This window comes from Centroberyx gerrardi, chromosome 6 (assembly GCF_048128805.1).
Source record: "Centroberyx gerrardi isolate f3 chromosome 6, fCenGer3.hap1.cur.20231027, whole genome shotgun sequence".
Classification (NCBI taxonomy): domain Eukaryota; kingdom Metazoa; phylum Chordata; class Actinopteri; order Beryciformes; family Berycidae; genus Centroberyx; species Centroberyx gerrardi.
The window spans coordinates 28548854-28568931 of record NC_136002.1 but is presented as its reverse complement, the minus strand read 5'-3'; the positions used below and the strand labels follow the sequence as shown (position 1 = coordinate 28568931).

Sequence of the window (20078 nt, the reverse complement as noted above, 5' to 3'; positions counted from 1 at the left end):
GCACTCTCACACAAACCTGTGACTTCCCCTTGTCATTTCATTAGAATGGATGGCAAGTACAGTGCAGAAAAAAAAAAAAAAAAAAAAAAAACCTACATGACAAGACATATTCCTGCCAAAAAAATGCCCGTTTGATCTTGTGTTTCCGTGTGGGAACAGAGAAAGCGTCTGTGTTGTGTTTGTCCGGTTCGTCTCTGCGGAGTTCTATGGCTTTGGCAAGAGGGGTGGAGAGGACGCACCCAGGGGCCTGTCCCGCCAGCGTCCGGTGTGTTGTGGTGCAGCAGCGGCCTCTTGGGCTTGCTGTGCTCCCTCCCTGCACCTCTGAACCCGTCTGAGCAGAGTGCACCGACAGTCATGCGCACACACACACGCACGCACACACACACACACACACACACACACACACAGACACTGTACATCTTCGACGTATACTTGTAGACACTTAAAGACGTGGGTTACGTTATTTACAGACGACACTTTGACTTGATCGCATGCAGTAGATAATTATGGGTGTTTTGTGACCCCCGAAAACTGCGGGTGGTTTACATGTTAAAATGATGAGTCAGCAGAGGAGTTCAGAACTGAGCTCAGCTGGAACTGGCAGCCGCAGTGTGTGAAGACGTGTGTTTCACAGTTTTTAACTCAAATCCCCCCCCAGGGCATTTTAAAGGAGAAATCCACCCTAAAACACTTTAACACCGTCAAAAAAAACACAAGCGATGTTCCTTGCATTTCTGTGTCCATTTTGTTATTTTGTGTCTTTTTAACTGATCAAGATATTTCCAGCAGCTACAATGGAGTTTGACAGCAGAAAATGTTTCAGGATGTAAAACATCAGCGGTAAACGTCAGGCTTCGGTGTCAGTCCCTCAGAATCAAAGAGCGAGGGCTTCTTTCTTTCTAGAGCCGCCATTTTGCACCAAGAGACGTTCAACAATCATACAGGGAGAAATCCATCGTAGAAGAGGAGAGAGACCAGTTTCTCCACCCACAGGAGCAGGAGAGAAAGACCAGAATGCACTGCAGCCACAAGACATGATGCGTTCTGAGCAACTCTCACATTTTCTTGTTTATAGCTAATGTATAAGCCACAGCTGAACAGAACCAGTTCAGGCTCGTTCTCTGGCGGTCGTCGAAAGGCATTCTGGGAAATGTAGGAAATCGCTAACTGACGTAGAAGTAGACGAGGGGAAAGTGGGTACAACCGAAAAGTAAACTGCGGCACTTCATCACAAAATAACTTGGTGGAATGCAGTGAAACATCACAGACTGATGAAACGCAGCGGTGTGAGAGTATCCGAGGGTGGATTTCTCCTTTTAACGAGACAGAGGAAGCTCTCCTCGGTGCTGTGAACACTGTGTGCACCCGTCACCCTCCATGACAAAGAGAAAATGTGAAAGCCAACCCCCCACATCTTAAGACTTTCGGAGCCTCTTCCACGCGGCACATTACCTCGGCTACATCGTGCGTTTCAACGCGGCGATAACCGAGCCGAGAGCCGAGACTCGAGTGGCGTTCGGGGGTTCCCGCTGCGCGTACGGTCATTAATGAGCGTCGCATGTCCAAAACGTACGCCTGTAGCTATCATCCTGGCGCGTACGACAGCATGACTGCTCAGGTTTATTAGGACTGATGAACCGATGTCAGCGGCGGCTTGAAAACAGGAAGATGGCGAGCTCGTATCGTAGCACCGACGGACAGATCCTTCTGCTTGAGTGGCGGCGAGCTCTGCCATCTTCCTCCAGGAACTGTAATAAGAGGGCAATTATTCCCTTCTTCCCTTTCCCTCTCTCTCTCTCTCTCTCTCGGGGGCCCAGACTGCAGCCCCGATCGTAGCTCATCAGACTCCCTGTGGGCGACGGAGCTGCACACACACACACACGCACACACACACACACAGACACGGACACATCTCGCCTTCTGGAAAAGTGAGCAGTTCTGAACTCCTGTACTTAACGTTTTTTATTGCATCAGGGAAACAGACGACAGAGTATTATGCGTAAAGTCAGCCCTTGAGTGTCCCTGTCAGAGTAAAGGGGGAGGAGTCTCGCGCGACCCCTCATGCTGGCTTCTCGGTTTTTCGGTTGGACGTCGGGGTAGGGAGTGTCACTCGCTCGAAAAAATCAAGAATCATAAAAAAAAAAAAAAAAAAAGAAGAAGAAAAACAACTGTGGTCTTATTTTCTGAGGGTTGTTTCCGTAGTTCTTTTTTTCGTACAAACAGGGATTTGACCTCACCCACTGGCATGCACATGCAGGTTGGCTTGTTCCCCGCTCACAGTGGGCGTGGCTACTCCATGCCGTTCCTCAGCATCTGATTGGCCGCGATGAGCATGACGCTGATGATGAAGGCCATGGCGAAGGCGCAGATGAGGCTCTTCCTCACGCACGTCTGTCGGTTCTTCTTTGAGGGGTGGACTGGAAAATACATGGGAAGGAGACGACAGAGAGAGAGAGAGAGAGGGAGAGAGAGAGGGAGAGATTGAAAAATGGGGGAAAATAAATATGAAAATGGTTTACAAGCGCCAGTTAATATCCTGCTACTCATTTCTGTCTGTGAATTTATCATTTTCTGCTACCAGAGAGAGGAAATAATCAAACTCAGGGTGCGTTCACACCAAGCACGTTTGGAGCGGTTTATTGGAACTTTACTCCTTTAATTTGGTTCGTTTGAGCAGATGAAAACGATGCCATTCGAACTCTGGCGGCACCAAATAACTGCACTGACGCCTGAAAATGCGAGTCTCTGTCTTCTTCCAGGCGAACTGTGGTGCAGGTTGGTAATATACAGGAAACGCCCCCAAAACGCAAGGGTTTATGGGTATAATGAGATCTGATAGCCAGCAGTTTCTCATGCTTGGAAAGCCCAGCATAACAAAATGAACTAAGACTAAACCGCAGTCTGGACTGATGCTCATATTCAGCTATTTCTTCATATGTTCTTTACTGGTATGAACACCAGAGAAGATCAATTACAGCAAAAAGTGCAGACAAGTCCATCATGCTTAGCTCAAGTTACAGGAACTGGAATCAGATCACCAAAACCTCTAACCTGGCAGGATGACAGGTCACCAAATCTCTGTCCAATAACCGAGCTGCTTGTGAGTCATGTGACTTTTGTTTACAAGCCCTGGTTCACTTGTAATTGTGCAGCGTGAAGCTGAATCAACCAAATACAAAAAAACGCAACAAAGTCAACTTGTCCACTGTGGCTCAGACCACAGAAAATGAACTGTAGGTGTGATCGCACCCTCGGTGTTGCTAGGGAGAAGTGACAGTTCTGCTCTGAATCCCAGCTGATGTGGGTGGGAGGAATGAGTTGCGGGTCACTGGGAAGCGAGCAGCGGAGTGGGACACCGAGGTGAGATCAGCCCCAGCTGCGGTTCGCTTCACAATACACAGGAACAGGCTGTGTTCACAGTGACGGCCACAGATCACAGTAGAAAGCCTGACTAGTCTTCGGCTTGCAATAAAATGTACAGTATTACATTCTTAAATATGCAATACATAATGCATTACAATGGGCAGAAGGATTAGAGCGGACATCTTTCTTTATCTCTCCGTTTCAACTTACACATTCTATTCTATCCTAAACTACCATTATGTTAAATCCTCCTTTTGTTTTATCTGCATGAAATAAAAAGACACTGATCATGGTCATCGGATGTCGACATAATCCTGTTACTCATAAATATACATAATCCTGTTACACATACACATACACATACATAATCCTGTTAGAGATACACAGATTCAATTGTGCATTAAGTAGAAAGAAATGCTGGAATGACACCAGACAGATGAAGAATCATGCAAAAAAAGAGACATAAATGTGAAAATATGCGTAAAATGCCTGCGAGTTGAAATAAAGGTCTTGATATACAAATGTGAACTGACATGAGAGCACACGAGAGCACACACACACACACACACACTCTCACACAACTTCACACAACAGGCTCTCCATGAGATCATTTTCTGGCTCAATCAGCCTCCTCTGTGGACTGGTAAGTCAGCAACTCTCTCTCCCCGCGGCCAATCAGCGGACTGTGAGCGGCGGAGACGGGTTACGGGGCCGCGGTAATTAGGGGAGCCGGGCCAACGACCCGCAGCCACACAGTTCTGGCTAGCCCGCTCACTCGCTCGACCTATTTTTAACTCTCAATTCAGGAAGCACTGAAGTCATCAAAAATGCTTCTTGACTGCTGCTCCCAAGAAAATGCAATGTGGAAAGTAGGACATAGACAGAAATTGCTACATCTTTCTTGGCGGAGTGTCTTCAGTTGGCAGCCCCTCGCTGCGAGATACTATTCCAGGCTCTCACTTAATAACAAAAGTGATTTTTAGCCAAATGCATTATCTAAGAATGGGCTATCAGCCAATTACCAAGGTTATGTAACTCACGGTAGGATCAACGCTGTGCTTATATCTTGCTGTGTGAACACAAGGCGCTGTGGACAATAACTTTTTATTTAGCTGTATAATGCCATTTTGTTATAAGGGGTCCCACACTCACTGGGACATCAAAGACTTTTCAATGACTTGTAAGGTCTTGTTTGGTGAAATTCAATGAATCACAAGTGGCATGTGTTGGGGTGAGACATGACACTGATCACAGAGGCTTCATTTATTTTTTACTAATGCTCTTGTCAAGTCAAGAAATCCTGGTGAAATCCGTCATTTTCAAACTGCTGCTGAATCAACAGAAATCTCCATCACATTTCCTCAGGCTGTGAATAGTTGATCCAAGGATGGAGAGAGCTGGGGCATACTGATGGATTTGCTACATTGTAATTTTAAAAATCAAGTAGTTTCAAGGCTTTATTATATTTTTCTCAAATCCACAATCTTTCAAGTTTTTTCAAGGCCTGTGGGAAGCCTGCGTGATGTTGTTTGTGTCTCAGGTGTGTGCTGCTGCTGCCACAGTTGAAATTTAGTGTGTGAAATTTTGTAAGTATCTATCTATCTCTCTCTCTGTAAGTCATGGTCCAGAGTTCACAGTGGATTGTAGACGGGAGGAGAGTTGTGGTCCAGACGTTAACGCCCATCACCAACAGCCTGAACCTGAGCCATAAACACCTTCATCTGCCCAAAACCAACTATAGCACTGCCAAGTTTCCACAAGGATTTTTGTTGCAGCCTAAACCTTATACTGGTTTCTAGGCTACTGACCTAACGGTGATCTACATATGTTGTGGCCATATGGACATGCATATGAGCACGTACATATCCACACTAATAATCCACGAGAGGTGCTAAGCGCTCATTGCTGTGGTGTTTCTGCACTGCACTTCTCAGAGATCACCTGTCAATCAAATAGTGTGGGCGGAGCTTGGATTCTCTGTTGATGCAGTTTGAGTTTCTCTTTTCTTCGTCTGTTCAGCTATCGCTGCTCATGCTAACTACCCAATTCTTCTTCTTCTGTTTATTCCAAACAAATCGCTGTCGCTGCTGCTGGAAACGTAAAACACATCACTTGTGCAGCAGAGGATTTTTCCCAGGAAAGAGCTACCAGACACCAGTTATGTGCTTTAATGAACTGTGCATAGGTTGAATCACTATTGTGCTATATCAATCTGCAATTGTATGAACATTTCACGGATTATTACTTCAAAAGATGCTGGTGCACATGACAAACATCTACAATATGAACAGACTGTTGGGGCGCACACTTCATTTTGGAGAATGTACATGTAGCTGTGACATTCATGGATCAGAGTTGATTTCCACACACAGCTGCCGAGCGTTCCCAGGACAGCTGCTGCTCCACACACACACAACATGCTTTCCACGCTTACGCTATTGCTGCAATTTGTTCAGCAATGAATCAGCGCCTGGTGAACTTAGCTGGATCAGTGGTTACATTCTTTATTCAGTTGTTTTTCAACTCAACGCTATCGATTCCAGAGTCAGGTGAAGCCAGGGGAAATCAAGTGCCTCTTACGCTACCTCATATATCAGTAAGCTGAAGCAGTAAGTACTAGAGTAGCATGATGAATTGGACTCTGTATGAATTGCACTGTGACACTACATATTGATTTCTGCATGACTGAGCACATTTAGGTGTCTCTGCCTGGCATGTGGTCTGTATAGACCTTGGGGCCAAAAGAAGTGATCGCTCTGTAAGGATCCAGCAGTGGTAAGTCACCATCATAAAATCGAGTGGAAACATCCCTTCCTCAACAGCATGAACATGTTGCTCACCCCCTCCTCCCCCCCCCCGCCTCCTCCCAGGTTTTAATACCCTGATGAAATGTGGTGCAATCTGTGTCGAACCCATTGTCAACACAGTTGGCCCTGTAAATGTCCTGGAGGACAGGCCATTTTGGCTCTGCATCCCGCCACCACTCCAGCTTCACAAGTGCTGCTGATAAAGGGACATTAAAGTGGGTTTGGTCTCTGAGCATCCATTTCAGTCCTTAAAACACAGACTTTGTCCAAAAGCTGTGATCAGAATGTGAATCCTCAATCCAACAGCATCTGCTACATGTCCATACTGATCATACTGTATACATTTAATATCTATTCTCATATGTGCAGAATTTCTGAATTTGAAAATGCTAAATAAATCTATTTTGATCCATACTGAAGCACAAACCCAAATATTCTAGTTAACAGTGATAAATGGTGTCTGTGCATGGGTAAACTTTAACTTAATCCTACTCATGCCTGGATAGTAGTTTATGGGTATTTTTGCATTTAAAGTATACTGATGTTGCAGAAATTTCTGCTCAGTGAATCATTTTAATTTGAGTGCAGTGAAAAACACTAATCTGCATACAGTAACAATGTAGGAGCGCCTGGACAGGAGCGCTGTCCTGGGACGACTCAGGACTGAACAGACTGCTGCTGTCCAAAATAATGCGAGAAGCAACTCTGAGAGTTTCATTTTCTATTCAATTATAATTGTTGTAAAATAAATGTAAATGCTTTTTAGTCTGGTTCTCTGATTATTTGTTTTCTATCAACGCAGAAAAGACTCGACGCGACTGACTCATCAAATTGGTAGACTAACTAAACCGCAAATGTGAAAATATTTTCAAATGGCTTTAAATAGGATTTGCTTGAAAAGAAACAATTACATTTCCATTTTCATGCTGTGAAATAGAGTGGAAAAAGTCGCAAACTACCTCCCCTCGCTGCCCTTCCATGCATATTTCATCTCTTCTGTTTGTGAACAGGTGACCAGCTGCCGGACGGCCCCACCAACACCCACAATCAATAAATCAGCAGGTGTGCTGCGACTCTGCTGAGGATCTTGATGGGAACGCTCAAATCCTTCCTGACAGGCATGTACTTCCTTCTCTCTCCCCTCCCTCTCCCTCTCTCTCTCTCTCTCACACACTCCTGCATTTACTCACTTGTGCACATACAGACATTCCCTTACTAATTTAGTCTCTCTCTCTCTCTCTCTCTCTCTCTCTCTCTCTCTCTCTCTCTCTCTCTCTCTCACATACACACACACACACACATATATGCACACACTTGCCTAGCTCAGGGTTTATAGCTCACCTCCCTCAAACTCTGTCTGACAGTTCCCGGAGTTTTCCTTCAGGCTCTCCTCCTCGTTGATGATAATGTTCTCGATGTCCTTCATGGTCAGGTGGTCGCGGAAGGCGTGGAACAGGATGTGTTTCAGCTCCTCCAGCGTGATCCTCTGCATGTCAAACTGCAGGGGGACGAGGAAGAGAGGGAGAGCATGTCAGGAAGAGGGACAATTTTCCTTTCACACAAATAAACTGTCTGTATTTCTGCAATAAGCCTGGCAGGTATATCCAGGCGGAAACTCTGTGTGTGTGTGTGTGTGTGTGTGTGTGTGTAGGTGTGTGTGCGTGAGTACAAAGTACAACTTTTCCACAATTTTAGGTTTACTGTGCAGGCTTCAATAAAACAAAACAAATAAAAAACTCATCGCACTATCACACACAACCTCTCGTTGGGTTTTTGCTGCCAACAACTGTGATAAATAATGTGCATTGTGAGTAATGAAAAGAAACTCATATTCATGAATCAGCATGCATGTTCAATTCTAATTCCTCACCACGCACAGAGCAGTTCCTCTTACAGATGTCCCTCTAATGCATTCACTTTAATCAAGGCGTCACACGAACTTGACGCTTTGATTAAATTGAATGCGTAGGAGTTACGGCCTGAAAGTGATTGATTTAACTTTGGGGTTTGGGGCATTTACACAGTCCAATCCGAAAGAAGCCAAACACACACGTCAGAACTTTAAAAGGGCTTTGAAGGTGTCGCTGAGGGCAAAGACGAGTGCAAAGGTTTCAGTTTCAAAAGTTCAAATGCAGAAGAACTTTCAGCCCCCGGCTTCACGGCTCCACTTGCAGAAGTTTGTTTGAAGCAACGCCATGAAACATCTAAAAGGAAAAAAGGATTGCATCCTCGGCCCGACAGCAGAACTCCATCTGACCTTTGAGAGCGGTGATTTAGAAGTGAGTGATTTCCTGAATATGTTATATTTAGGTGCTCAACAGCAGCGATGCAATCAGGAAAGAAGATCCAACAGAAAGAAGGCCTCAGAAATGGCAGAAATTAGCGAAAAACGCAAAAAAGGCCTGACTGAAAAGGAATGAAACAAAATCACAGAGAGGACTAAACGTTCTTGATCAGACTCAATCCCTCTGAATCAAACCCTGGCATCAGCACATACTGTTTCTCTCATATTTACTGATTCAAATAAATCACAACACAATTTACCAGGCTTTTGATGAAGTGCGGTTCGGTGAACACGCCAAGCGCCCCTCATGTTGAAGGACACTTGACGACTGGCCGGGTAGTTTGATTATAAACGCTTGTTATTCGCTACAAAGACGGCTGCATGGTGATAAAACAGAAAATGAGGAAATTCACATCGCTTCCTGGACTCAAGGTGTGATCATGAGGGAATCTGCCAAAACTGGAAAAGTTGCATGGAGATGCACTTTCACGATGCAATCTGTGAGCAAGGTTTCCTCCCACATTTCCCTTCCAGTTTGGCCGATGATAAGAAGCCCATAAATCAGAGCCAGGTCGTATTGTTTTGTTTGTTTTGTTGTTTCCCAACAATTAATTCTCATAAAAACACACAAAAATGAATCATACACTGATTAATCGCTTAAAATGTTTTACAAAAGCTTGTTTTATGCTGTGAAATTTGAGAGAGCAAACATTTGCATACGCCTTCCTCAACTAACCATCTTGAATTATTCCTCTGTGAAAATTTTGGCTTCACAACATTTGTTGTAAAGACCACAGAGGTAAGAAGTGGAAAAATAAAAATATGTGTTTCAGACAGGAAGGTGGTGTGTCTTTGAGGACAAGTGTAAAAAAAAATCTCAATGGAGCGGGGGAATGTTGTAGTCTATTGCCAATAAAAATGCAAATTAGTGGGTCACTCACCCTGTAATTGTAATTTGTCTGTAGTATAGATTTGATTCTATTTGGGGTTTTACATTTCATTGTCTCAATTAGATAATCTAATGTTACAAAATGGGGCAGTAGATCATTACTCTCTGGTTTTCCCTGGTGTCCCAGTGTCTCGGACCAAGCCAGCTGAGTCGAATTGACTCGTGTTAATACATCGCTTCTAACTGCGCTGACTGCAAGCTTACTGCTAGTGTTACATTACTTCTGACTGATGGAGCTGAAAACAGGCTCTTGGGAAATGCTCAGAAATGCTGCAAATGTGTCAGGAAGAAGGTACAAGAGAGCGGCTGGAAGCAGTAATGAAATCAGCTTCAGGCTTTTGGCACTTTAGGAACAAACAACAGAAGCTACATCTTTTTCTTTTGATATACCAGTAGTTCAAGTTCAAGTTTGTTTATTTCAATAGCTCTTTACCACATGCTGGTCTCAAAGAACTTCACAGAGAATGAGACTGACTAGTAAAAGCACAAGACACACAAAAACAGATTATTGCGAGACACAGCTTGACCCTACCAGCACCACCAGCCTTAGACCCTCGAAGCATAGGAAGGAAAAACTTCCTTAGTTACTGATCGAAGGGCAGCTGACTCTAAATCTCACATTTCAATCACTCTAATGGTCCTATAATTTACAGAACAATTCTGGGATATGATGTCAAAGCCAAGCAATCGCGCTACTAAAAATTCAAGTTTGGTTTTGTCTGTGACCTTGCACCGCTCTGTCTAGACTGGAGAACTTGAAAAAGTCTCTTCCAAACCCAGAGACAGGAGAGCCAAGACTGAATCTGTGATGACAAAATCTTCTGAAGCTGCTTCACCGACGACGACTGACAGGCCAACCGTGGGGACAAGGTCACAGCACCTAGGGGAATGTCACATCGTAGCGGATATCAGCTCATTTTCTGTCTCATAACTCTTAGCATTACTTTGAAATAAAGTTCGTCGGGGTGTAAAAGCAGACGCAAACTTTCTATGAGCCCGCGAAGTGAGACTCCCCCTCAGTGTCGATAAAGAACCTGCAGAAAGTGTCTCCTGATGATTTAATGGATTGGAGTGAGAGACAATGGTTCATGTTTATAAATATTGATTCAACTGGACAAAGGCTTGACATTTTCACAAATCTGCTATAATGGATAGAACGGACGTGAAGGAATCTGGGAACGCTATTAATCTCTCACTGTACAACCCCGCTTTTTTAACCCAGCTTCCCGGTAATTTGTCCCGTTCCTGCATGACACCAAATCCCTGAGTGTATTGTCACATCCAGCGACACGGCGATGAGCGATGCACATCCACAGTGAGGAGGAGAACATTCGGCGGACTTCCTGGCAAGCCCACTGGGTCGATAATTACATAAATCACACTCCGACATAAATCACACTTAGCATCAATATCTCTCCACCTCACAGTAAGCTAATGAATACTCGCCCAATCATGCCTCAAATGTTAATCAGCCTCCATAAAGATTCATTATCAAAGCTAATTAAAAGTTGGGTGTCGGTGTTTTGTCTTTTGTTTGCTCAGTCATTAATTACAGAAAGAAAGCAGGTGTGAGTGTTGAAAGAAAAAAAGCTGAAAGAGAAGGTACATAATAAGAGTAATAAATCACTTAAGTTTTATTGTACAGTGAATTAAGTGCACAAGCGATGCTTATTCTACAGGTTAGCTGTATAAACAGGCAAACAGATAAAATGGGTGCTGTCAAACGCGCTAGAAGGGAATGAATGTTTAGCACTCTTGGCTGGGAAGAAATACTATTATTTACTTCACAGCTGTTTTTTTAAAGTCTGATAGGATGAGAGAAGAGGAGAACACATTCACCAGCAGGTAGTGTATTAATAGAGCATATGAAGCATGGCATGGTGCTCAAATACTATTACTACTATACTACTACTACTACTACTACTGCTACTGCTACTACTGCTACTTCTACTACTATTATTACTGCAACTACTGCTTCTGTTACTACAAATACTGCTACTACTACTACTACTGCTTCTATTGCTACTACTACTTCTACTGCTACTACTACTTCTACTACTGCTGCTAATACTGCTACTACTACTTCTACTAATACTGCTTCTACTACTAATACTGCTGCTACTACTACTATTACTACTACTTCAACTACTACTGCTTCTACTACTCATACTACTGCTACTACTACTACTATTACTACTACTTCTACTACTACTGCTTCTATTGCTACTACTGCTTCTACTACTGCTGCTAATACTGCTACTACTACTACTATTACTACTACTTCTACTAATACTGCTTCTACTACTAATACTGCTGCTACTACTACTATTACTACTACTTCAACTACTACTGCTTCTACTACTAATACTACTGCTACTACTACTACTACTACTGCTTCTATTGCTACTACTGCTTCTACTACTGCTGCTAATACTGCTACTACTACTACTACTATTACTACTACTTCTACCAACACTGCTTCTACTACTAATACTACTGCTACTACTACTGCTATTACTACTACTTCTACTAATACCGCTTCTACTACTACTACTACTGCTACTACTACTTCTACTGCTATTACTGCTGCTGCTACTACTACTAAAACTACTACATATTTGAATACCACTTTTCTGAACAAAGTGCTGCAAAATGAAGGAACAAAAACACATCAACAGTATAATGTATAATATATAATCAGCTGTAATAAAGACAAGTCTTGCACTGCTGACTCCATTAATGCCCATAGGTCATTAAAACCACCTTAGCAAAATTCAGAAACCATATTGAATTTTGATTAATGGTTGAGCACCACCTCTACTACTGTAAACCCAGAGACCTTCCTGTCCTTGTTGATCATCAGGCCAAAAACTTTGTTATCTGTGTGTGTGTGTGTGTGTGTGTGTGTGTGTGTACTTTGCAAAGACATCACAAGCTTATATCACAAGGCATCTGAAAGCTCCCGAGTCAGTATTCAAGTGAAGGTCTCCTGATGCTAATAAGCTACAGTAGACACACTTTAGATAACAATCACTGTTATGCCCCCAGAACCCAACATCTGATGGATAAAAACTTAAAGCACACACACACTCACACAGTTGCCACACTTGCAGTCTCACAACGTACAGCTCCACCTGTTCCAAAGTCTTTATGTGTATAATTGGCAGTATCTATCTCACATTACCCATCATGTGCAACAGCATAAAGCAGATGTTTGTTTTAGATAAGGATTAGATGTCTCCCAGACAAGAGAGACATGTTTGTTTCGTTTCTCCTCTCTTCTCCCTCAGGGGGGAAATAGAGGGAGAACGACACTCTAACGGGTCCTAACCAGACAGATCCACCAGGAGCGATCCGGCTGCATCTGCCACTTAAAGTTAGAGCTAACTCCGGTGTCATTTCTCCCCACGGGCGACAGATCGCCGTCCTAATTGTGTTTACCCGACCTTCGCGCAACCTCGCTGCTCCTAACGATGCCATCACTGGAGGACATCAAGAGACCGCCGGTGCTTCATTTGCCAGGGAAAGAGGGATGAGGCAGAGGATGGATTCATTCAGTGAGCACTCCGCTCTGGCAGATAACAAAAATCCCATTTTCTTCTCTCCTTCCGCCTCCCTCCGACTTCCTCCGCTCAGACCGTATTCATAACCGAGTAGAGAGTGACCTTCACGGGATAATGGTAGAATAAAAGAGAGGAGAATAGGATGGTGACACTGTGACGCCTAAAGAAAAGACCTTCAGCAGGACACCCGGCGATGTGCGACCCAAAGTTTTACATAGTGAACACTGGAGAAGTATCACCATGCACAGAAGAAATCTTCAGTTGTCCTTGTCTCACCATCTCCTTTAAAAACAAGGCATCACTCACAAACCTGCTTAGGAACCAAGTTTAGTCTGAGGCTTAATTACCCGCCTAAGGCACAGTAGCTTTTAACAAGACGGCGGCTTGATTAGTTCACTTTGAACTGCTGGGGAACGACTGGAAGGTCAAACACGACCTGCTCTGATTAAAGCCCAGCGGAGCCTTGTAGTGGAACGACACAGAGCGTCCCAAACAGTGAAGTGACTGACATTCATCAAACAACATGGAGGGGACTGCCATGGTCACCAACCTCTCTCGTTTACATTGAGCTCGTTAAAAAACACATTTTGTTTAAAGATGGACTCACCAAAGTGCATGAAATAGAGGAGATTCCACGCATGAACCAGATACTGACTCTATACTATGGATCAGGCTGTGTTCACAAGTAATATCCCAGTCTGAATTTGATGAAATTTGGAGGATGATGCATCTTTTTTAAAGATTATTTTTTTGGGCCATTTTTCACCTTTATTAGACAGTTCCAAGTACAGAAAGACGGTAAGGCTGTGAGAGAGAGACACCATTGGTCTGATCATGACAAAACTTCATGATGAATCTTCGCACTGTGTTCTGGTGTTTAAGTGATTCGATTTGGCCTGATGGGGGCGCTATGATTAAAGGTCAATATTCCACATTTTGAAAGGCCATAACTGCTACAGGACCAGTCTGATTTTGACAAACTTTGGGATGATGCATCTTGATACTGATTGGCCCAAAATGTGCCTGCATCATTTGTCAGGAATGAGATGTTTACCTTATTTCTAATTACACAGCTGACAGTTTGCCAGTTTTTGTGACTTTTTAAGGTTTTCTTTTTTACTTAAAAAAAAAATAAAAATAAAAAAAAATGCCATCATACCTAAATAAATTACAGGTAATGTAATGGGATGCAATATGACTGGCACAAAGAATACAAATACAGAACATGTCAGCAACTAAAGCAATCTCTTCAGCTCTACTAGGTATCAATAAAATCCAATAAAATGTAAATTTGTCTGATCCAGCTCAGTCTGAGGAGATTTAATGAGGTTGGTTAACTTCACTCTGGCAGAAATAGTGTCCTTGGTCTAGATTATGCGCACACTTCTGACCTGGCTCAGTTGATCGCGTGGCTGCAGGACTTGGGGTTCAAGACTCGGTAGGGGAGTCGGCCTCAGAGCGAGCGTTATTTTTTCTAGCGTGACACCTGTAAGTGAGAGCTGCGGTGTGCTCAGCTGCTCGCTCACACAGGCGGTGTGAGAAGTGCCAGGAGCCAAAGGATCTGCTGAGTTCAGCCCTTTGCAGTACAGTCAAATTATACAGTTACAGATAACGCTCTTCACACACAGTGTGGAATCCAATTATGTATATTTGCTAATCTAAATTCCAGCGCAATGGAGCGGGAAGTATTTTGAAACCATCGTGGTAGAAATACTACTGCATTTGAAAAGCGCTGCATGGGGACAACCTTAACCTGGCAGGTCATCGGATCTGAATGCACATAAGCGTAGTGTAATCGCTGTCATACTGCCAGACACAGAGATATCTAAACACTTGACCTCTGCTTTTTCAACAAGTGCCTACTTCTTTCCTCTAATTATGTCCTCTCTTTAAATATGCGGCCTCTTTCAGTGTTGGGGTCTGAAGTTCATTGTGGAAAGTAGGAAGCTCTGCCTGGCAGGACTGTGTTGTTTTGTATCACAGCAGTGTGTGAGTCGCATCATCATTGCGTCTGTGTTACCCAAATTTCTGTTGGGACATCCTGACAAGGATACACAACAGATAATTTGATCTGTGGATGACGCTCCCATACAGACTGTTTGAGCTGAAAAGACAAAGCTCTGAATCAGACAAGACGGTTTTATACAAGCTTGGCAGGCGCTGCAGACGGTGCTCAAAGTGTCTGTTACAGTCAGACCTGCTGTATTTTCAGCTGGTAAACAAAGAACGGTAAATTAACGACACGAACCTCACTTACAACCAACAAGACACCTGGCAAGACCTCTGCAGCTATCAGAAAGGCATCAGATCTTGTGAGATCAGTTGTTTGTCTACGATCCAACCTTATTAAGCAAGGCAAGCCCATATTAGAGCTGCACAATATTGACGAAAACATCATATTGCAACTTTTGGATAAATACTGAGATTGCGATATGAATTGCAATACCTCTGGATACAGCTATTTCTTCATGATTGCACTGTCAGCACTTAAAATACTTTAAAAAAATGTTTGTGTGTGGTTCAAATTCATGAATACAGTAAATTATTTCTTATTTTAATACATTTTCTCAGTCATGCAACTTGATTTGTCTTCCAGGAACTCAGCATATAGCTCAAGAAACACTTTTCCCTCTGAAATAAAAAATTGCAGCCTCTTGCACTTTGGAAGTTGCAGTTGTCAGTGTTGCGATTTCAATATTTCCTTTTCGATTTTGTGCAGCCGGAGCTTGCATCACCACCCAGTCAGGAGAGGGGGAAGAAAAGAAAGAAACCCTGTGTGCCTCTGTAAAAAGAAGCTCTTTTCACTGACTCGGCTCATTCCATCTATTGAATATTTTTTACATGGGAATTAAATGGGATGGTCTGCCCACCTTACCGGCAATAACAATGACTGTTAATAGGTTGAGGTCTTGACAGCTATTAGCCGTAACGCAGTGACCTGACGAGCTGCATGTGCAAGAAGACGTAAAGTAACGCAGCATCATTACTGAAATCAGTCTACCAGTCTAATCATCTCTCAACTGTATTCAGTTTTCAGGGCGTCACATCTGCAAACCTGAAACTATGACTGGTGCCAGGTTATTTTTTAATTCCCAAGCAGTCTTGCATCACTCACAATATCTGAACAATCCTCTGTACTTCAGACTTTGCCCACTGTGACACTTTTCAGTCTCAGGAATATGCTCTCTGATTCTCATATTCAAAGCTTTTTTTCCATCCATCTCATGATATTCAGCTTCTACCTGAACCTAATTTCCATGCAACCATAACATACACTACCAGTCAAAAGTTTGGACACACCTGATTGAATGTACTATGTTTTTCATAGTTTTGATCTAAACCATTTTGATCTAAAGGCTTCTGCTTAAATGCTTCAAATTTGTTTCTTAGACAAATATAAATAGTGAAGTTGATCCTATGTATGAATTTCTTTCCAAAGCCTTTTTGCCTTTCCATCAAGGCAAAGGGCGGCAACTTTAAAGAATCTAAAATATAAGATAGTTTTGATTTGTTTAACACTTTTTTGGTCACTGCATAATTCCATTTGTGTTATTTCATAGTTTTGATGTCTTTACTATTATTCTAAAATGTGGAAAATTGTAAAAATAAAGAAAAATGCATGTGTCCAAACTGACTTGACTGGTAGTGTATTCCATACTGCTCACATATAGACAGCAGTAGGCACAGTCTGCTGTCCATACAACTAATTGCATTGTCCCTCTCTTATTTTTAAAGTCCTGTTGTTCTTCCACTGTGCGAGTCAGGATGAAACTCATTAAGTTGTCAATACGTCTCTGCAGCAATGTCACCAAGACAAATTACCGCACATTTATCCTTCTTGAGGATTAGCCTAAAGGTTTCTCATTCTGATTCTGACAATTTACTTTACAATGGCTGGCCTCATTCAAGTGAATTAACCTGTTATGTTAACCAAACCTGTAAATTAGCGCTGTAAATTCCCTGTTACATTTACAAGGGTGCAACAACTCAACACAATTACATTTGTACACTGTTAGTGTTTGTACATTGGGTTGTTACAGCCCTGTAAGTTCATTATGTATTAATGAGAGTTTCATTAACACAGTATTATTGATTGTGTATTTCTAACTGCTGTTCATAGGTTAATACACAGGTAATTACACTGGAATAAGGCCCCTGTATGGTGCTACCCAGTGAGCTAACCTTAGTTTATTCACCATGTCCTTTTCTAGCCATGCTTAATGCCTCAAGTCCAACATGTAGACATTCTTTTTGTTGTTCAAATGGAAGCTCAGCATCTTTATTGATCTCCGCCTTTAAACAGCCAATCCATCCGCGCTGAAAGGCCCCAAGCCTTCAGGAGAAATGTATGCCTCCATTACCACAGCGTCACCCAGCCGTCAAAGAGCGGAAGATGAATTGAGAAAAAACACAAAACATAACGCACAATAAGAATCGGGAAAAAAATGAATTGAAGCCCGTATGTCACGGTTGTGACTTTCAGTCCCTTTGTTCATTGTCTAGGTTTTGTATTTCTTTGTGTCTTGTTTCCCTGTCTGGTTCTTTTAGTTCTATGTGTACCTGTCTGCCCCAGCTGTGTCTGATTTGTAATCACCTCCCCATGTGTATATTAGTCTTGTTCCCCAGTCAGTCTTTGTCGGTTCATTATTTTCTGTCATGTGTCTGTTAAGTGCTCCCGTCTTTGTTTACCTGTTGTTTCCTGCACCCGTTATATTAAACTCCCAGTCTTGGGGTTTGATCACTACCTGCCTCGCTGTCCTGCATTTGGGTCCTCACCACACCTCATCGTGACACCGTAGCTGGAACCAGTCAGCAGGGTGTTGAGAGTGACAGAAACATCGGCCACATGGGACATCGGTGAAAATGAACCAAAACCTTTATCTGTACAGACCCTGAAGACTACAGCCTCATCCTGACCCCTAACCTCAGTGACCTGTGAACATCTGTGTACTGTAAGTGCAGTTAACACCCTCTGATCCTCACAGAACAGACATCACAAAGAATAAAACTAAACACGCCGTCATAAACTTTTTTTCATTTGAAGTGTTCTTGTGGCTCCGGAAAACTCTGATCAAAGAGCTGCAGATAAAGCATCTGCTCACTCCGGGTATTTAACAGTGTGTCAAACCTTTAGGAAAATCTATTTGAGGCTCAGAACAGAACAGACAATACTCCCCTACTTCAAGGAGGTTCACTCACTTTATGTTCGCTTTTCATTAGCGGCAAGCTCGATGACATGATGCCACTGCCAAAAGCAAAGCAGAGGACAGCGAACTTTAGGTGCTTTAACTCCGAGGAAGGCAAGAAAACAAGGAGAACTGCCCAGAGCCACTGAGCTGGCTATCAATAGCCAATTACTGCTGGTATGATTAATCAAGGAGAAATTACTCCCATTAACCCCAGGAGAGGAGCAGGCTAGAGGAGCTGCTTGGGGGTCACGGCCCTCATTAGCGGGATTCGGCGGATCTATATGCCCTGCCTCATGTAATTCATTGCCCCAACTGAAGAGGAACGAGGAACATAAGAAATGGGAGTCGGGGGAAGAATAGAGGAAAGACTCGAAGACAGCAAGGGACAAATAGAGGGCTGAAGGGGAGAAAGAGTGGAAGAGCAAATTAATTGTTAGCAGAAGTTGACTTGAACGCAGCCCGATCTGAACCTGAAAAACTTCCAGACAAACTCTAATTAAGCCCAAAGGGTATGGGTTTTTTTTTGTAAACCCAAAGCAGACTCAGGCCTGAAATTGCTGATATATTTCTTATCTTTAATTGGTAATAACTTTCCTTCCCCCTAATTTGACCCAAACTTGAGCTATTAAGCGGCAAATGCAGCCCGATCCGACCCGAGAGCATCAGGTCCAGTTGGGTCCAAGCATCAATATCTGTTCTAAAAGCGACTACATGTCACATTCAAATCATAATACCAGTTGCAATGATGTTTAGCTGTAATCTCAGTGATGTTTTAGAGGCCGCTAACCTTCAAAGATGCAACAACCAGCTCTGGATGAAAGAGATGCGCATGAGAAATCTCAGACTTTGCCTCTCTTTTCTTTTGCCAGGGAAAGTGGGGAGAAGCATCCCACTTCCTTATTCGCATATCTGAAATTAAAATCGCCCCCACGGAAACGTCACGTTAGGCGCTGGATATTTAATATGTATACGCTGTTGTGGAGGACCGCATCACCCAGGACTCAAAGCCTGCACTTAAAAAGCCTGGGGGGAAAAAAAAATGTTAATTCATGCAGTTTTTTTTTTTTTTTGCTCTCTGCCATCTTTGAGGACAGCTTGGAGAGAAAGCTTAAGTCAAACCATTGCAGGAAATGCTAACACACTAAAGCATTTAATGATGAATGATGGTGCAAAAGGCCCAAGTCTTTTGAAGTCGTATATCCAATATAAGATATTCACCATCCATCCTTGCTGTCTCCGGCACCGATGGGGCTTTGAAGTACAGCTTGGAGGAAAAAGGTTAAGCCATGCTATCTCCGGCAGCGTTGACACACTGAGCTACGGCGTAAAATGATGGACAATGAGCAACGGGCCGATGTCTTTTCAACTGCGCCTATCCGACAAATTATTTTCACCATTCATCTAAATAGGATTCTACACTGTGATTACTTAGTGGACAAAAATGAAGAAGCACCCCCTCCGATAAATCCAGCATGGCAGCATAATGTAGTCCGAGGCATTTAGTTTGATTGACAGAAGCATCATTAAAATTCTGGGCACTCAAGACCACAACAGATCCTCCTGGGTGTGAGTGTGTGTGTGTGTGTGTGTGTGTGTGCGTGCGCGTTTAAGTTAAGCGACTGTGTAGAAGATGCAGTAATGTGCTGCTGACACTTCCCAGAACTGAGGCCTGCATGAGAAAGTGCTGTAATGAAATGAACCACTAAAAGGTAGCCAAGGTGACTCACATGTAATTAAAGCTATACAGAACACAGGGAGGAGGGGTTGAGGAGGAAAAGGGGGTGGGGGTGGGATGGGGGTGGGGGGGTGTTGAGGGAAGATGGAGAATAGGAGCAAAAAGGTCAAAAAATTACAAAAAAGAAAAAAAAAAAGGCTCCTACAAGTCATGGAGGGAGACTTCATACGATACAGAGAGGAGTGAGA

At 43.1% G+C, this 20078-nt stretch overlaps 1 protein-coding gene across 1 annotated transcript in view; it reads right to left on the bottom strand.

Moving 5' to 3' along the window:
- Positions 1–1974: 1974 nt before the first annotated feature.
- LOC139916878 (calcium-binding protein 8-like) overlaps positions 1975–20078 on the bottom strand; it is a 59245-nt gene continuing 41141 nt past the window's right edge. The window contains exons 5-6 of the mRNA XM_071905896.2: positions 7512–7668; positions 1975–2417 (exon numbers count right to left, since the gene is read on the bottom strand). Of these exons, the coding sequence (XP_071761997.2) occupies positions 2290–2417; positions 7512–7668 (285 nt within the window). The 3' untranslated portion in view covers positions 1975–2289. The remainder of the gene's footprint in view (positions 2418–7511; positions 7669–20078) is intronic.